Raw genomic sequence first — 16665 nt, forward strand, 5'->3', positions numbered from 1 at the left:
TTCTTTTGAGAAACTTTAGTTTCTCTCACAAAGCTGATCTACTAAGTAGTTCTGTGCAAAGCCATTTGCTTAGCTGGTAGTGTCTTCACCTACTCCCCTTTTTGTTTTTGCTGAGGTAGTTGAGGCCTGGGAAATGCACATGTCATAGAGTGGGTACAGCACAATGGGTTCCTTCCTCTAGCCATGAGCAGGCCCACCATGGAGTAACACTGTCCTCACTTAACTATGCATAAGACCAGGTCCCAGACTCTTGAGTCCCTTTCTTACATCTGACATCTTTCTTTGGAAATAGTTTAAAAACTCAGATTGTTGTGTGTAGAGTATGCGTCTTATTGCTCATTCGTGTTGCCTTGTAAGATACCCAGATCCACTCATGTCTCATCCCTGACAGGCATTCATGGAGTTTCCTGCTTGGGCTTTTACAATCTCATTATACAATGTCTAGTATGTGTATGTCAACAGGCTTGCAACATTTCTGTCAGGAACAGCTTAGCAGAGTCCCCACCTTAATAAAAACCTGGGGTTTCCTGAAGTCCCATGAAATACTTGTTCATATCACTAGGCATGTTCATAAGCTTCATGTGGACAAATTATATAAAAAAAAAAAACAAAAACAAAACAAGGACAGAGTATGTTCTCAAGAAAACTCCAGACTTTTCTAAAATTTCCAACAGGATTGTATATGCCTCTATGTCGAGGCATTAGTATGAAGTTGAGCTGCAGAGTTTTAGCTTGTAGACTTAGACCTTGGCATTATCTCCCTCACAGAAGCACAGGTATTAGGTTAACATGGGCTTCACCTGTGTGATTTGACCATGGATGGGGAAGCACAGGAGAAGAGGGGATGGTTGTGTGTTAGAGCAGCTATGAGAATACTGTGACATGAATTGATTGATGATTGATTGACTGATTGATTTGTGATACTGAGACTCGCACTACAGTCTTGCTAAGACTTGACAAGACTCTGTCACTGAATTGTCTCTTACCCAGTGTGTCTTTAGATGTGTCTTGCTTTATCTTCCTCCAGATCCGAGGCAAGAAGTAATGATTTCACTATATTATGAGCAAGGCCAGGATGATCTTTATGAGCCAAGCAGAACTATGTGGCATTTTAATTTAATATTACTGTTGTTTTAAAGTTTGGGAGTTGGAGAGATGGCTCAGCAGTTAAGAACTCTAGCTGCATTTCCAGAAGACCTGGGTTCAGTTCCAGGCATGACATGGCAGCTCACAACTGTCTGTAACTCCAGTTCCAGGGGATCCAACATCCTCACACAGACATACACAAAGGCAAAATACTAATGCACATAAGATAAAAGTACATAAAATTACCAAATTGGTATAGAAAGGATCTTTCATATTTTTCTCTATATTCTAAATTTTATTTAAGGAATACATATACTTTTTTATGTGACTGGCTCTCACTATGTAGTCTTGACTGGCCTGGAGCTTACTGTGTAGGCCAAGTTAGCCTTGAACTCCCAGAGATATGCCTGCCTCTGACTTCCAAGTGCTGGGGTTAAAGGTGTGCACTGTCATACTTAACCTTATAAATATGTAATACTTTTATTAGAGTTATTCGTGTATCTTGTTAGGGGAGGTGCAGGTGTCACAGTACACATGTTATATGGCATATGTGGACATCATAGGACAACTTGCAAAGCTAGTTCTTTTCCCTCCATCGTGCAGGTCCCAGTGGCTGAACTCAGGCCATCAAGCTTGGTAGAGAGCACTTGTACCCATTGAGCCATCTTATCAACCCACATACAGCTCTGAATAAAAGATTGACTTGTTTATTATGTGTGCGTGTGCATGCAGGTGCCCATGGAGACCAGAAGAGGGTGCTGGCTCTCCGGGAGCTGGAGTTACAGGTGACTGTGCGTCCTCTGATGCAGGTGCTGGGAGCTGATCATTGGTCCTCTGCAAGAGCAGCAATGCTCTTAGCTGCTGAACCATCTCTCCAGCCAACCCCTCTTCTACATATTACTTTTAAGTCAGAAAATGTCTTTAAAATAATTTTCAGAAAATCTTTAAATAATTAATATTGCAAAGATTACTATCTTGATTATGTCTTTTTAAAATTTCAGACTTGGCCTGACTATGAAGACATCTATAAAAACATGATTGAACTCGCCATATTTTTAGATTTGCCTCGTTTCCCAGACATAACTGAAGACTGCTACCTACATCCCAACACCTTGTGCATGAAATACTTACTGGAGGTCAATCTCCCTGGTGAGCCGTGGTGTGCATGAGGAGGAGGCTTGGCTGCTAAGTTATGTTAAAGGGATACTGCTCAAACACAAAGTTCTACCTTTGTGTGGCTTATGCTTGGGAGAACTTATGTGGCTTCTGTGGCAAGCTGACTAAGTGCAGGCAAAGTATCAGTATGGGCTACTGATGACCTGCATGGAAAAGCTGCTCTATCCACCCGAGAACATTAGTACTGCATAGTGACTTCTAATTAAGACCAAAAATACCAGTCAAGTGTGATGTCAGCCTTTGAGAGTGGAGGAGAAAGACCCAGAGTTCAAGGCCAGACTAAGCTAGCAAGGAGACCTGATTCAGAACAACTACAGCAGTCCTCAAGGCTCCTTCCCATGGTACTTGTAGCCTGATAACATTCACAAGCTCCAGTTTCCAAAGCCATGGAGAGCAGTATGGAAAACACAGCGAGCTTTTTAGGCTACCTCATGCAGAGCACACGTGTCAGGTAATCCTGGTACAGCCTGTGACACTAGCCAGTCCTGAATTTCATACTGGACTAGAAATACAAGAAGCCTAGGACTTTTATTGTCTGCCTGATGGTTTGTTTTGTTTTGTATTTTGTTTGTGGAGGGAGATTGTTGAATCAGGGTATGTTTATGTAGCCTGCAAGCTCACTATATAGACCAGGCTATAGATCTTTCTGCCTCTGCCTCCTGAGTGCTGAAGACTATAGGTGTCCGTCACCATAGTCAGCCTTAGAGTGACAATTGCTGAGTTATCACAATGCATGTCATTCCCCTTGCCTTGATCTATTGAAGATGGCGTCTGTTGAGTCCCTAGCATAGCAGGTAAGGGAAAGCAGTACAGACTAAGACAGTGACAATTCCTGCACGTTGGGATTCAGATTACAAACCAGCCATTCACCTAGGAGTTCTTGGGGAGCTGCCTTAGCATGGAGGCAGTTCTGACTGGGAAAGCCTGCTGGTGTTACACATATCTCCTTAGAAGCCATTGATATAGCTATGACCTGTGACCTGAGAACCAGCCAAGAGAAGCTTGTGATGCGAAATGGGGAAAGAACTGTTGAGGTGAAGGGACCAACGAGCTGTGTAAATAGAGGCAAGGGACAGTGCAGGCTTTGGGAACATTTGAGACCTGTTGGGGCTGGGACCTAAAAGTTTTAATGGGTTCATGCCATCAGGAGTCTGAGATGACTGGTTACGCCTTATGATCAGAAGAAGGGAGGGAGCCCAGTTCAGGAGGGAGACAAGGACACTCAGTAATGGAGAGGACAGATCAGATGGGTGTCAGTCAGTGCTGACCTGAGTTCTTAAGGCAGGTTTGTTCATGTAATGTTCATAACCATCAAGAAGACACTGTGGTCGCTCATTCTGTAGTGTAACACATCTGAGGTCACACGGAGCTAGTTCAAGTGACAGGGCTCACAGTCTGCTTTCTCCTGCACTGCATGCTCCCTGGAGAAAAGAGGTCTGTAGATCAGACCTATGTAGTGTCCATTCTGTTAGAAGAGGCTGTGCTGCACCTCTTCTATGTAGGCCAGTGAGGAATTTGCTTAATAACTTAGTTTTTAAAGTATACCTCTGTATAATCTTATTTTATCTCACTATATTCTCTCATAGCCCACTTAACAAGTAAGGATGATATTGCTAGGTTTAGGGGCTCATGCCTATAATTCCAGACCTCAGGAGGCTGAGGCAGGAGGATCATGAGTTTGAGGCAAGCCTAAGCTACACAGAAAAATCCTGTCCTTAAAAAAAGAAAGGTGAGGAAGCTGAGGCTGTGTGGCTCTAATCATGTGGCTGCTGATGAGAAGCCGAGTGCAGGTCCGAGGGCTTCAGGTCCCAGGTCTCACACTATTCAGCCTTTGAGCTGCAGACACAGCCTATGCTGAGTACAGAACTTCTTTGGGAAAGCAAAGCATCTAACTAAGAGCTTTCAGAGCCTCCAGAGCTCTCTGAATTCCTGGAGAAGGTTGACCTTATAAGGCGGTGAGTGTGCCTTGCTGTAGAGACACAGATGAGGGATATGTATGGGGCAGCACAAAGCTGGTGCGTGCCTGTCTGCACGAGACCCACATGTGTCTCGCTCATACATGTTTTAGGGCATCAAGTAGGCCTTGCCGAAATTTGCCCATTACTATTTCACACTGGCCTCATTTTTTTAAGTATTATTTTATTTAAAAATGCTCTCAAAATTCTTGCATGACATCAAGTTTTAAATAAAAGGTTCTTGGGTAAGGCTGAGGCATGAGAGTCATGAGTTCAATCAAGACCAATATGGGCAATATTGAGACCCTGTCTTAAAATCAAAGCAGATGTGTAAAGGTAACTTATGAATTGTATATTACTGTGGCCTAGTTTGCCAAGTATTTTGTGTTTAACTGTTTTGTCTTTTAACAGATGAAATGCACACTTTAACCTGCCAAGTAGTAAAGCTGACTGGAATTGGAGAAGTGGATTTTCTGACGTTTGATCCTATAGCTAAAATGAAAAGGACAGTTAAATATGACGTGCAGGCTGTGGCTGTCATTGTGGTTGTGTTGAAGCTGCTGTTTTTGCTGGATGACAAGTTGGAATGGTAAGTCAGTGGCAGGTGGCTCGTTATTGCACAAAAAAAAAAAAACAAAAAAAAAAAAAACCGGAGGAGAATTCTTGCTTTTTGCCAGCTGTTCAGAGTGCAGGAGCCCTGTGCTTTCAGAGCAGGATGTGGGGTCTGCAGTGCTGTAGCCATAGGGCTTTCCAGAGAGCACCCACACCTCTTGATCATGCCTAATTCTGAGCTAGCAGCATTTCTCATCCCAAGGATTTCTGGGTTTTAAAGCACCATCCATTGTAAAGAGTACTCTGGCGGCATATCAGGATGCCTTTAGGCTCCTGGCACCATCTCTCTGAGAATATTTTAGGCCATAAAGGTACCCTGCAATGTTGCCCTCTTGAAATCACAAGGAATAAAGACCTTCAGTGTCTTCTTCCTGGATAGTAATTACCTCTCCAATTTTGGCGCTTTCTCTTCAGAATTCAGGTTTAACTGTCCAAACTGGGTTTGGCAGGCCACACCTTTAATCTCAGCAACTTGAAAGACAGAGGCAGGGAGATCTCTGTGAGTGCAGGCTAGCCTGTTCTCCAGAGAGTTCCAGGCCAACTGGGGTTACACAGTGAGACCCTGCCTCAAAATTTTTTTAATTAATTAATTAATTAATTAATTAAAACTTAACTGTCCAGACACATGACATCTAAGGAAGTTGCCTTGTGTGTTGTCCCCTCCAGGTCTTATTCAGATCTTGCTGAAGCATATAATGAAGAACACAGAGAAGGTACTTGGATTTTTTATTAGATTCAAAGTGGTTGTAGATGACGGATTAAAAGGTAGTTGATGTGGAGGAAAAAGATGGGCAGTCATATATACATGTGTCTGTATGTACACAAACCAGGCACATGCTTACTTTTCCATCTGTAGATGTAATTGTAGTGTCTGTGGCTGCCAAGAGACTTGGCTGACATCTGTGGTCAAGATCCGCATGTTCTCTGGCTGTTGTTTCATGCTCGCTGCTCGCGAGCCGGACCAGACCAGGAACTTCCGGAACAGTGTGGTTTCTGCAGCTGCCTGTGCTGGCCCCTCTACGTGGAGTGCTCTTGTTTCATATCCTTACAGCCCTTCAGACTTAGCAAGTGCCTCTTTATTCTTCTGTGAGCAGTGTTCTGCCTGTTCTCTGCACCCACTCACTACACGCCAGCTCCCCCTCCCAAAGCCAGAGCTGATCATGCCTGCCACCTTTGCAGCTGTCTAGGCTCTACTGGGTACTTAGCGCATGGGATTGTAAGTAATGGCCTAAGCACATCTGTCCTTGCTGCTCTGTCTGTGTTTGTAAACTCTGAGACAATTGTCTGGCAAGCACTTTGTAAACAGACAGACAGTTACTATGTATTGAACACAGGGCTTCATGCATGGCTTTGCCTGCTGTCTTCCACTGAGCTATAGCCTCAACTTCTTTTTTCTTTTCTTTTTTTTTAAAGACAGGAGCTCAGTAAATTGTCCATGTTGGCCTGTGTCACTTTGTACTGACTTAAGGTCCTCCTGCTTCAGGCTCCCAAGTAGCTAGGTTAGAATCCAGTGCTACAGTTTCAGTTCATATTTGCTTTATATCTGATGTGGAACAGAGTTGCTGCCCCAAGAATAGCTCAGTGCAGTTTGTGTGTATATGAATTCTTACATTCAGGTGTAGTTCCATTTGTTAAAGGATTTTTGTTCATTAGTTCTCAGAGTTTGGGTTTACTATTCTCAGTTTATTTATGTTTTCCATAACATATGTGAGGTTAAACACTTCTTACTGCCCCACGCTTACAGGAACACGTACATAGGGTTGAGTTAGACATCTTCTGACATTCCTTGAATGCTAGAGGTGATGTCAGGAGAATGAGGGCCTGAGAACCCAGAGTTGACTTTGACTGTTAGCTGTCCTCTGCCCTCACTGGGTAGTTCCCCCACTCCCTCTGGCTGTACGGCCTACAAGGCTGTATTGTTTGGTTATATTGACCATTTGAAAAGATTTTAATTAGACTTTAAAGAGGCCATTCTTATTGGAGGATAATGGACAGAAATCCTGTTTATACTGTCTTTGTCTGTTGTATCTCTAGCCTATGTCGCAAACACACTTCAGCTCTCCACTCAGACCACTTTCTGTCTTATGGCAGAATCTCTGAGTTAAGAGCAGAAAGAACAGACATAGGGCCAGAGGAGAATGGGATTCATCCACAGTAGCACCACGCCACACGCTGATCAATCATTTGCTTATCAACACGATGCCTAAGTGTATTGGAGTACTACCAGGGCTGGGCTGTGCATGCTGGGGGTGGGTGGGGAAGAGGGGGCTGGTTGTGTAGTAGCTAGCAGAGTGTGTGATCTCTTCTCCAGGAGGCAGCAAGGCCTTCAAAGCTGAGGAGAAATGTGTCAAAAGACAGTTTCAGGGCAGTCTTGTGCGGCCACAACATTGTTGCCCCTTCAGCAGAGCCATCATGTAAATGTTCTGTTTAGGAATGAACTCAGATGTGAATAACGGGTGTTGTTTTGATCTGATGGATTCCACTACTGAGCATGCATTTCATCTCTTTCAGACACGCCGCAGTTTGATTTCAGAAAATGGTACCAAGTTATGAAGAAAACTTTTGATGAGAAAAGACAAAAATGGGAAGAAGCAAGGGCCAGGTGTGTCCTCTGTTGTCTGTGCCCTGCTCTGTGTCCTCAGCTCCACATCCGTCAGTGTATGCGTGGCAGCATGTGACCTTTCGCTAGAAGTTTTGGTCCTGTACATTCTAGTTAGTTTTTCCCCCTGGGGTTGGGATTCCAGCTCAGGACCTTACACATCCTCCTCCAACCTTCCCCTCTTTACTTCCTTACATCACTCCTAATTAAACATATTTGTTTTTAGACTTGCCTGTTTTTCTATTTCTGACCTCTTTCTGCTCTAGGATCTAGTCTAGGTACCACACTGTACTTTGCATTTGGGTAGTACAGTCTGTGTGAACCTTGCCTGTGTGTGTACTATTCTCCCCCTGTGTTTTTTCTCAAAACTGGTCCTTTTCCATGTGTGTGTCCCAGTATTGCAGAGATTATAAGTGCTCTCCTGTGACATATGTGGTTGGAAGGTTTCCCAAAACCAGTGACCTCTGAGAAAGTCAGAGGAGGACAGATAGTGGGTGTTTATCTCTGCTACCCTCAGTGCTTGTCCCTGGAGTACAGCTCAGGGCTAGGTCCGTGACTGTGCAGCAGGAAGAGGGTTGTGTTGGGGACAGAAGTATGAGGTCTCCGTCTTCACAGGCTCGCTCTGTGACATCATCTGCTCACCCCAGCTCAAATTCAGTTCGTTCATAAATTTCTAAGCATTTTCCTTTTAATAGGGAGCACACCTCCACTGATCTTCAGCACAGTGTCATTGCTATTAAAACTCTGAGTCCCACAAGACAGAAGAAAAAACGATATTTGTTTATTTAAATTTACACTAATACTGATGTAATCAAATCATTTTATATGGTTTGAGAAAAGGAAGTTTCTAAAGTTGTTTGAAATGGTAAGTTGCTTTAGTTCCCTGCTGAACAAATCAAAAATGACCAGCTCTCATAGACTATTAAGAAACCATGTTCAAATTTCAAGGTAAAGCTTTTATTTTTCCCTAAACTTCAGAGAAACATGTTCAAAGGCAGATAAAGCACCAGGGAGAAAAAGTTCCTTGCAAAAAGAGGAGTGACAGGTTTCTCAGGGCAGGGGAGCGGTGGGGAAAATGCATTCTGACAGGTAGGTGGGCTCAGGGTATGACAGTAGAGGACTGGGTGTGGAGTGTGCTCTGACAGTCCTCTGGTTCCCAGGGCCAGCATGCTTCCTCTTCTTTGTTGGGTCCTCATGTTCTGCAGATAGATGAGTAAGACTCGTCCTGGGCACTTGGGGAGTCAGCCTCTTTCTGTGGTGTCAGCTGGGTGACTTTGCTGATCTCGAGGGCTGGGTGTTGCAGGGCCATGCTGTGCAGTCTCCTTGACTTGCCCCAGCAGGTCACCACCTTACATTTCAGACCCTCCCAATCATGCTGCAGTGTGAGAGTCAGCTCCATGTCTAAAAGTACTGACATTAGCTACTTTAGGGGAGTATTTAGCAGCAAAAAGGAGTAAGTTTATTTATAAAAATCCATTTCCAGAGAGACAGTAGACCCTGGGAAGAGGTTATCTATAGGATCTCATAACAAAGCCGTCCTCTACAAAGTGTTAATATACACAGGTGGTGGTGGCTGCCATGTAACTGATGTCACTCAGTGCCACCTGATGTGTGGGCACAGCATCCCTTGGCATGCTGAATACCTGCTTCTTGGTGTCATTTGTGCTAACCCATTTTCACATAATTTTTATTTTTTGCCTTCCTTTCTAAATATTTTTATCTATCTATCTATCTATCTATCTATCTACCTATCTACCTACCTATCTATCTTAGTTTATTTCTTTATTTTACCTGGGATAGAACCCAAGCCTCCATGTTGCTCTGGGCATCATCTTTCGGGCTGTCAGATGATCATTAATACATTTTCTGCAGTTAAGCATAATACTATATTAAATGAGATTTTGAAAAATACTAATAAAAACAGTAGTATAAAAACAGCTTAGTAGGCTGCCTCGATGGCTGCCAGTTTATCACAGGAGTTGAGAAGAACCTGGATGAAAATTTAAAAGCTCATGTAGAAAAACTCACTGCCGGGTTAGGGGAGATGGCACAGCTAACAAACATTAGAACATGAGTTCCAATCCCCAGTACCCATGCAAAAGCCAGATATGGTGGTACACACCTGAAATCCCAACAATGGGGAAACAGAGACAGGAGGATCCCTAGGGTTTGCTGGCTGCCCAGTCTAACCTAATCAGCAAGCTCCAGGCCCCCATGAGAGACCCTGCCTCGAAAAGCAAGGTGAAATGGCCCCTAAGATTGACTTCTGGCACACAGACACACACACACACACACAGACACACACACACACACACACACACACACACACACAAAGAAGAGAGAGAGGAAAGATGAATGATAAAAAAAAAAAAGGCTGATCTTTTGGGTTAGGTAAGTGGATCATGATCCATAAAAGAAAAATTGGTAAATTGGACTTTAGAAGTAAGGATTTCTCCAAAGGTACTTAAGAGAAAATGAAACCCTGAGCTTAGAGAAAGTAACTGAAAACTGGGCATAGAGGTGCACACCTTTAATCCCAGCACCCGAGAGGCAGAGACAGGTGGATCTCTATGGGTTCAAGGTCTGCATAGTGAACTTCAGGGTAGCCATTGCTACATAGTGAGGCCCTCATCTTGGGGAAAGAAAGCCAAAAAGAGAGAGTAGTTGCAGATCTACTGAATATCAAATGAATATAAGATGGAGATATCTGATGAAAGATTTTTATCTATAAAATATAAAGAATTAATAAAAATAGGAAAACAAGTTTTCAAATGAAAAAACTGAAGATGTACAGGATACACAAGAAGAGATGCCTACCGTAATTATAAGGGGTCTATTTTCAAACTACAGTTGCTCCTGTCAAGTATAGGAGTATAAAATGGTACAGCTACTTTGAAAAGTTCAAGTGCAATAAAAATGTATATTCCTGCAGAATTCCATGTAGAAATGTTTGTAGTGACTTTTGCTAGTGACAAGATATCTAACTGGCCTATCCATGCCACACAGCCCACTGGGCAGCACAAAGCAAAGCCTTCTGATACAGCCAGGAGTGAGACTCCTTACATGCTAAATGAAAGACCCAAAGGTTGCATGTGTATAAGTCTATTTATATAACACTCTCCAGTAGCCAAGTGTATAGGATAAAGACCGTGGTTGCCCAAGATCAAGGGTGGAGAGGACTGACTACAAAGGGCCTGGCTTTTGGAATGATGGGACTGTTCCGTGTATTAGTCACAGTGCTGATTACACAGCTGTGTGTGAATGCTAATTGGAAGTGTTCTGAAAGAGGTTTCATTATATGTAAATCATACCTTGATTCTCTTTTCAATCAGTGAAACGAACCATGTCAAAAAGAGGGAAGCATCTAGATAGGGTCTAGCTAGAGTCCCAGGGCCTTTGTGGTTTCTCTGTCTGGGAACCTTTGTGTACTATGAAAAGCAGGCAAAGGAAGGCAAACATCTGGAGGAGACTGAATGTCAGGAGGCTGTCCAAATAGTTGGAACCTTGTGATCTTCAATCCCCAACCCATCTTCTTGGGGTGTGGCCTGGGGATGGTAGTAATGCCTCCTTGATTGTTGTGGCCACTTGTTAAGGTCTTCATTATCAGGACTCAAGAAACACCTGTCCAGACCTGTCATTCCCAAGGAAGCTTTACAGTGGTCCCTGAGGACTTGACTATACAGGGCACATGTAAGAATATAAATGATAATTTTAAAAAGTTATTTTAAATACAAACATAACAATTAAAAATATAATTTAAAAAATTCTCCACAGTTCCGACAAGCTTATCAATGTTTTAAGTGTGGTATAATTTATCTAAATTTAGTTTATACATAATTTATAAGAAGTCAGTCTTATATAATAATATTAACTATACATCTACTTCTGATGCTTACAGAATTTTCTGTTCTTAACGTTTTAAATCACTATGAAATTCAAAGTAAAAAAACAACATCTCCTATATAATCACAATTGTGTTAATTTGAATTTTTTAATGTTTGAGGGAAAAAATCTCTGTTCTTAAATTGGTTAAAGTGATCATTTGTTACTAAATCATGTTACTAAACTGTATGTTTACATATATTTTTATTAACTAACATCTAAAAATTAGGGGAAATTACCAATTGTTGAGTTTTATAGGTAAATAGAGATATTTGTTTCTGGCTTCCTGTTCTTAGTGTCTTTTCTAGAAAGTTCTGATTGTCTCATGAATGCCTGTGAGTCAGGCACTCTTCCTGGTACTAGATGTGCCTCATCTCAGTGATTGCACAGGGTCTGTCCAGTATGGCTTGGTGGCTGCTTCTCTTTTTAAGACAGAATCTTGTGTAGGCCTAGCTGGCCTCAATTCACTGTGTAGCTCAGAGTACTGAGTTTACAGGGCTGTACCCCTCTCTGCAGCACATAACAGCACACAGTATCTTTTTTTTTTTTTTTTTTTAGATGTAGTCTTACCATGTAGCTCTGGCTGGCCTGGCACTTGGCTCTGCATTCTGAGCACTGGGATAAAAGGCATGTGCCCCCACCACTGCAAGCCTCACAAATATGATGTAAATTAGTCCCCATAACAGTCCTGTAAGAGCAGCAAACAGGGCACAGACGCTAAATGTGTTTGTTGGCGCATGTATTCATCTAGTCCATTATTAATGAATACTTAAGTTGAATGCCTACTGTGTGCCATCCCATCCATTATTAACAAGAAACTTAGAGGGGACAGGGACTCCACAAGAAGACCAATAGAATCAGCTAACCTGGACCCTTGGGCGTTCCCAGAGACTGAACCATCAACCAAAGAACATACAAGGGCTGGACCTAGGCCCCCGACACAGATGTGCAGCTTTGTGGTCATATGAGTCCCCCAACAACTGGAGTGGGCTTACCCTGACTGTATTGCCTGCCTATGGATCTTGTTCCCCTAACTGGGCTGGCCACCTTGTCTGGCCTCAGTGGGAGAGGATGTACTAGTGCCAAGATTGGTTTGTACCTAGGGGTGCCTCCCTCTACCCAGAGATGGAGAGGGAGGATGGGGAAGGGGTCAAGTGAGGGGGATGACTGAGAGGGGGCTGTGATCAGGATGTAAAGTGAATGAATAATAAGTAAACTAATGAAAAAAAAAAGAATATATAGCCACAGTGGGTGTTGGGGCATATAGACATGAATGGGAAGACCTTGACCCCACAGCTTATGAGAGGCATAGAGGCAGTAAAATGATGTGATTCTACAAAAACAAACAAAAAACCAACCAAACAAATACTTGAATGCCTACTGTGTGCCTCCATAAAGGAGACAGAGACAGTTCCAGGACCTCCATGGTCACTCGGGCTGCTGGACAGATGCAGAAGTTGAGCAGACTCTCTGACTCAGTATCTTCTTCTGTGTCATGGTGTCTTTAGTATTTTAAATTAGTAGCCTGAATCAAGAAGGTGGATTTTTTCAACTGTGGTTTCTGAAAGGTTCCTACGTAAGGAAATGCAGGAGAATGGAGATGAGCTTTGAAACACTGAGTTGTGTTGTCCCATGGCAGCATCCTCTGCTGGGCAGCGAATAACGGCTGCCTAGACCAGAGATGGGGTTGCCACTATTCACTTCTGGTCACCAGTCAACCATAGGAAGCCCGATAGCACTTAGCCTTTGGCCTGGGGTGGGGGTGGGTGTGGGGTGGGGAGACCCTGTGGATCAGATCATCCCAGCACCCCCTCTGCAGTGAACAGGCCTAGCTGGCCTTCTCTCAGCAAGATCAGATTCTTAGGTCTGTCTTGCTAAGATCTGGATCGTCTCTTATTCTCAGCAGGAAGAGGGTGGTTTCCAGGCACTGGGTACCGGAGAGATGGGTACTCACTGTCTATTTTGTATGGGTTTCTAGAATTAAAGGGCACAGCCCTCAGTGATGAGCATTTGGGACAAAGAGAAACAGGAATGAGAGTAAACAGCAAGGGAGAGTGTGGTGATGGAGCCGACTCTGCTGAATTCTGTATAATGGCTCCTAAAGGGTCCTTGACTCCTAGAAGGAGCACACTGCTGGCCTGCTCTCTCTGGGCCTGGTCTTTCGGGAACAGAAACACTGAGTGCAGACAAGCCCCAGAGCTGCTGAGTTTCAGGTCCTGCCTCTGTCTCTGAGCTCTGAGCGCTCACTTCTCACTCTGCTTCTCCGTTCTGCCTTATATAGGTATGCTTGGAAAACCAAAAGGCCACTCTACCGTTCACACATCGATAAGTCAGTTGCATATAAGAGAAGAGGTGAGTCTGATGGTTCGTTTCTGTGCCAGGTAGCAGCATGGTTGGGGGTACCAACCATCTCCACATGAAAAGCAAGGGCATACACATACTTTCCACTCAGTGGCCATGCGCATGTGTATGTCTCCTTCCAAAGGAGATATCACTTAGAAGTCCATATTCTGGGAACTTGCCTGCTTCTTCACGGCAGAACTCCATCTCCCTGCAGAACTGAGGTCCTCTGTTTCTGTGGCCGTGAGAGCTCTGTCCGGACGCCCTGAGATAGGCTTGTGCTCCTTTTAAATCATTGTTAAGTAACTTTCTGAGCCCCTCATGCAGCTCCAGCCTCACCTCGTGCTCCGGCATATGTTACTGCAGTTAGGAAACTAGTTGGGTTTGAGTGTGCACTCAGGAGGCAGAGGGAGGGAGGAGGCTCTGGAGAGTGAAGCTGGACTGCTCACCACCACCCCTCAAGGCTAAGAAACCAACAGCAGTCCACTACTGTGACTCCAGGATTTCCTTTGCACTAACATTTGTCTCTTCCCTCCGTCTCCAGAAATGGTGGAGAATCTTCAGAAACAATTTAGTGCCCTCGTTGGTTCAGCACCCATGGTTGAAAAGCAGGCCCCTTCAAGTTTTCAGTTCAGCTGGACTGAAGAGAGCACAGATAGCCCTTGTTTCCATGGACATAGCCTCCAGGGGCTCCTGATAACAAAAGGCCAGTCCTTGATAACCAAGAACTCCCTGTATTGGCTCAGTACCCAGAAGTTCTGCAAAAGGTACGCAAGTTTTTAAAACTCCAGAAGCATGAGGCATGATGAGATCTCCAACTCAGCCTGAAGAGGTCCTTTCTCTTCCTTTTTGAGGTTATAATATAATTACCCATTTCCCATCTCCCTTTCTTCCCTCCAAACCCTTCCTCTTGCTCTCTTTCAAATCTTGTCTCTTTTTCCATTAATTGTTACATATATGCATGTGAATACGCACATATGTCTTAATACATAAATACACCCTGCTCAGTCTGTCTGTGGGTTTTCAGAGCTGACCATTTGCTATTGGATAATCAGTTGCTTGTGCTTTTCCCTGGGGAAGTCCATTCTCCCCCATTCTCGGCATTCTTTAGTTGCCTATAGTTCTTTGTGTAGGGCTGAGGCCTGATGGGCTCCCCATCCACTTAGGCATCTCTATTGTCATTGTCCTTGTTGAGTTCTGGTTTAGGCAGCCATGTGTGAGAGGCATTAGCTCTCTAATGTGTAGCTTCTGACGTTAGGAGATAGAGTCACAGCAAAGTCCTGGTCCTCTGCCTGCCTCTTGCAATCCCTGTTCTCCTCCTCTGCCATGTGCCCTAAGCCTCAGGTCCGGAGTCCTTTGTAGATGTGTCCATTAGGACTGGGCTCCACACCTGTGCATTTTGATGGGCTGTGACTTTCTGTAAAAGTCTCCATCTGTTGCAAAGAGAAACTTCGTTGATGATGAAGAGGTAGAGGAGGAGGTAGAGGAGAACTACACTTACCTGTGGGCATAAGGACATATGTTTAAATGTAATTAGGAATTATACCTGTTTAGTGTAAGTGGTGACTGTGGGATTTTCATTCCTTAAAAAAACAAAAAACAAACAAACAAAACTACCAAGGGTTGGAGAGACGGCTCAGTGGTTAAGGGCACCTGTTGCTCTTGCAGAGAACCCAGGTTCTATTCCCAGCACCCACATGGTAGCTCACAGTCATCTGTAACTCCAGTCCCAGGGGATCCAATGCCATCTTCTGACTTCCATGGACATCAGGTGTGCATGTGATACACATACATAAATGAAGGCAAAATAGTTATGAAATACATAACAAAATAAAATAACTCAGGAATTTAGGACCACACATATAACATGGATCACATTGCTCCAAGTGTTTGCTGTTTACCTGTCTTTAAACTTGACTGTGGGCTCGGTCAAGCGTTTCAGAGATAGATATTGATACAGTGAGCCCTTCTACCCAGCTTAGTGGTCATGGACAATGTGAAGAGTTTTCTCTTTGTATAATTAAGGAGCTGTAGCACATCTCCCAGGTTCCCCTCTAACTCATAATGCTGTTTAAAGCTAGCTGTGTCGACTGGTGACGGAGTTGCGGGGTGGGCAGTGCAGGATGCCAGAGCTTCTGAATCATTATTTAAAGACATCGTGTCTTTCCTTCCCTTCACATTCTAGCTATTGTAAACATGCGACAACCTATGAAGAATCAAATTTTTCTTTGAGTTACCAGTTCATACTCAACATCTTCTCCTTCTTACTGAGAATAAAGACCTCTGCTCTCCATGAAGAAGTGAGCTTGCTTGAAAAGAAACTTTTTGAAAAAAAATACAATGAATCAAAAAAGAACTCAAAATCCAAGAAAGTAAGAAGACACTGAGAAGCCAGAGAGGGCTTGATCTGAAAGGTGCTCGATAGGATAATGGCGTCTTAGTGCTGTGCTCCAGGGAACTGTGTGAAGAAGTCTATTGTTGAACAGGCATACATTTTGACATGTGTCTTTATATGAATTGTAAAATAAGTGAACTTTGAATTATTTTCATAAATGCTTTCTTTCAGAAAATTAAAATTTATGTAAATGACACCTGGAAACTTGCATTCATTGTATTTTAAAGTTAAACTTTGTTTTTACACTTTCTCTTTCCAAGATGGAAACTAGCTATGTAGTTCAGGCATAGAACTGGGTGTGCAGATCAAGCTAGCTTGGAACTCACTATTGTAGCCCAGGCTGGCTTCAATGCATCTCCATCTTGAATCTGGGATTGTAAGCATGCACCAGTGTGACTGGCTTTGAATTTGCTTCTTATATTAGAATATTTCTTACTCTTTATAAATTTAATCTCAGATTGACCAAAGGTTTAAACAACATAATCATTCACTTACACATATGTGTAAGTATTCTGAGGAAACAGTATGGATGCCCTGATGCCCCTGGGGTTGGGGAAAACCTTCTAAGTCTATCTCAAACTAAAAGGCAGAGGAGAAGGTCAGCAGCGTCACCATAACAC

General features: G+C 43.4%; 1 protein-coding gene across 2 annotated transcripts in view; it reads left to right on the top strand.

Moving 5' to 3' along the window:
• Taf1b (TATA-box binding protein associated factor, RNA polymerase I subunit B) overlaps nucleotides 1-16241 on the top strand; it is a 60533-nt gene extending 44292 nt beyond the window's left edge. For both annotated transcript variants that reach the window (XM_028777757.1, XM_028777756.1), the window contains exons 9-15: nucleotides 2088-2235; nucleotides 4629-4806; nucleotides 5496-5542; nucleotides 7341-7431; nucleotides 13592-13662; nucleotides 14195-14417; nucleotides 15836-16241. In XM_028777757.1, the coding sequence (XP_028633590.1) occupies nucleotides 2088-2235; nucleotides 4629-4806; nucleotides 5496-5542; nucleotides 7341-7431; nucleotides 13592-13662; nucleotides 14195-14417; nucleotides 15836-16037 (960 nt within the window). In that variant the 3' untranslated portion in view covers nucleotides 16038-16241. The remainder of the gene's footprint in view (nucleotides 1-2087; nucleotides 2236-4628; nucleotides 4807-5495; nucleotides 5543-7340; nucleotides 7432-13591; nucleotides 13663-14194; nucleotides 14418-15835) is intronic.
• Nucleotides 16242-16665: the final 424 nt, after the last annotated feature.

Source organism: Grammomys surdaster, unplaced genomic scaffold, assembly GCF_004785775.1.
Source record: "Grammomys surdaster isolate TR1022 unplaced genomic scaffold, NIH_TR_1.0 314, whole genome shotgun sequence".
NCBI lineage: Eukaryota > Metazoa > Chordata > Mammalia > Rodentia > Muridae > Grammomys > Grammomys surdaster.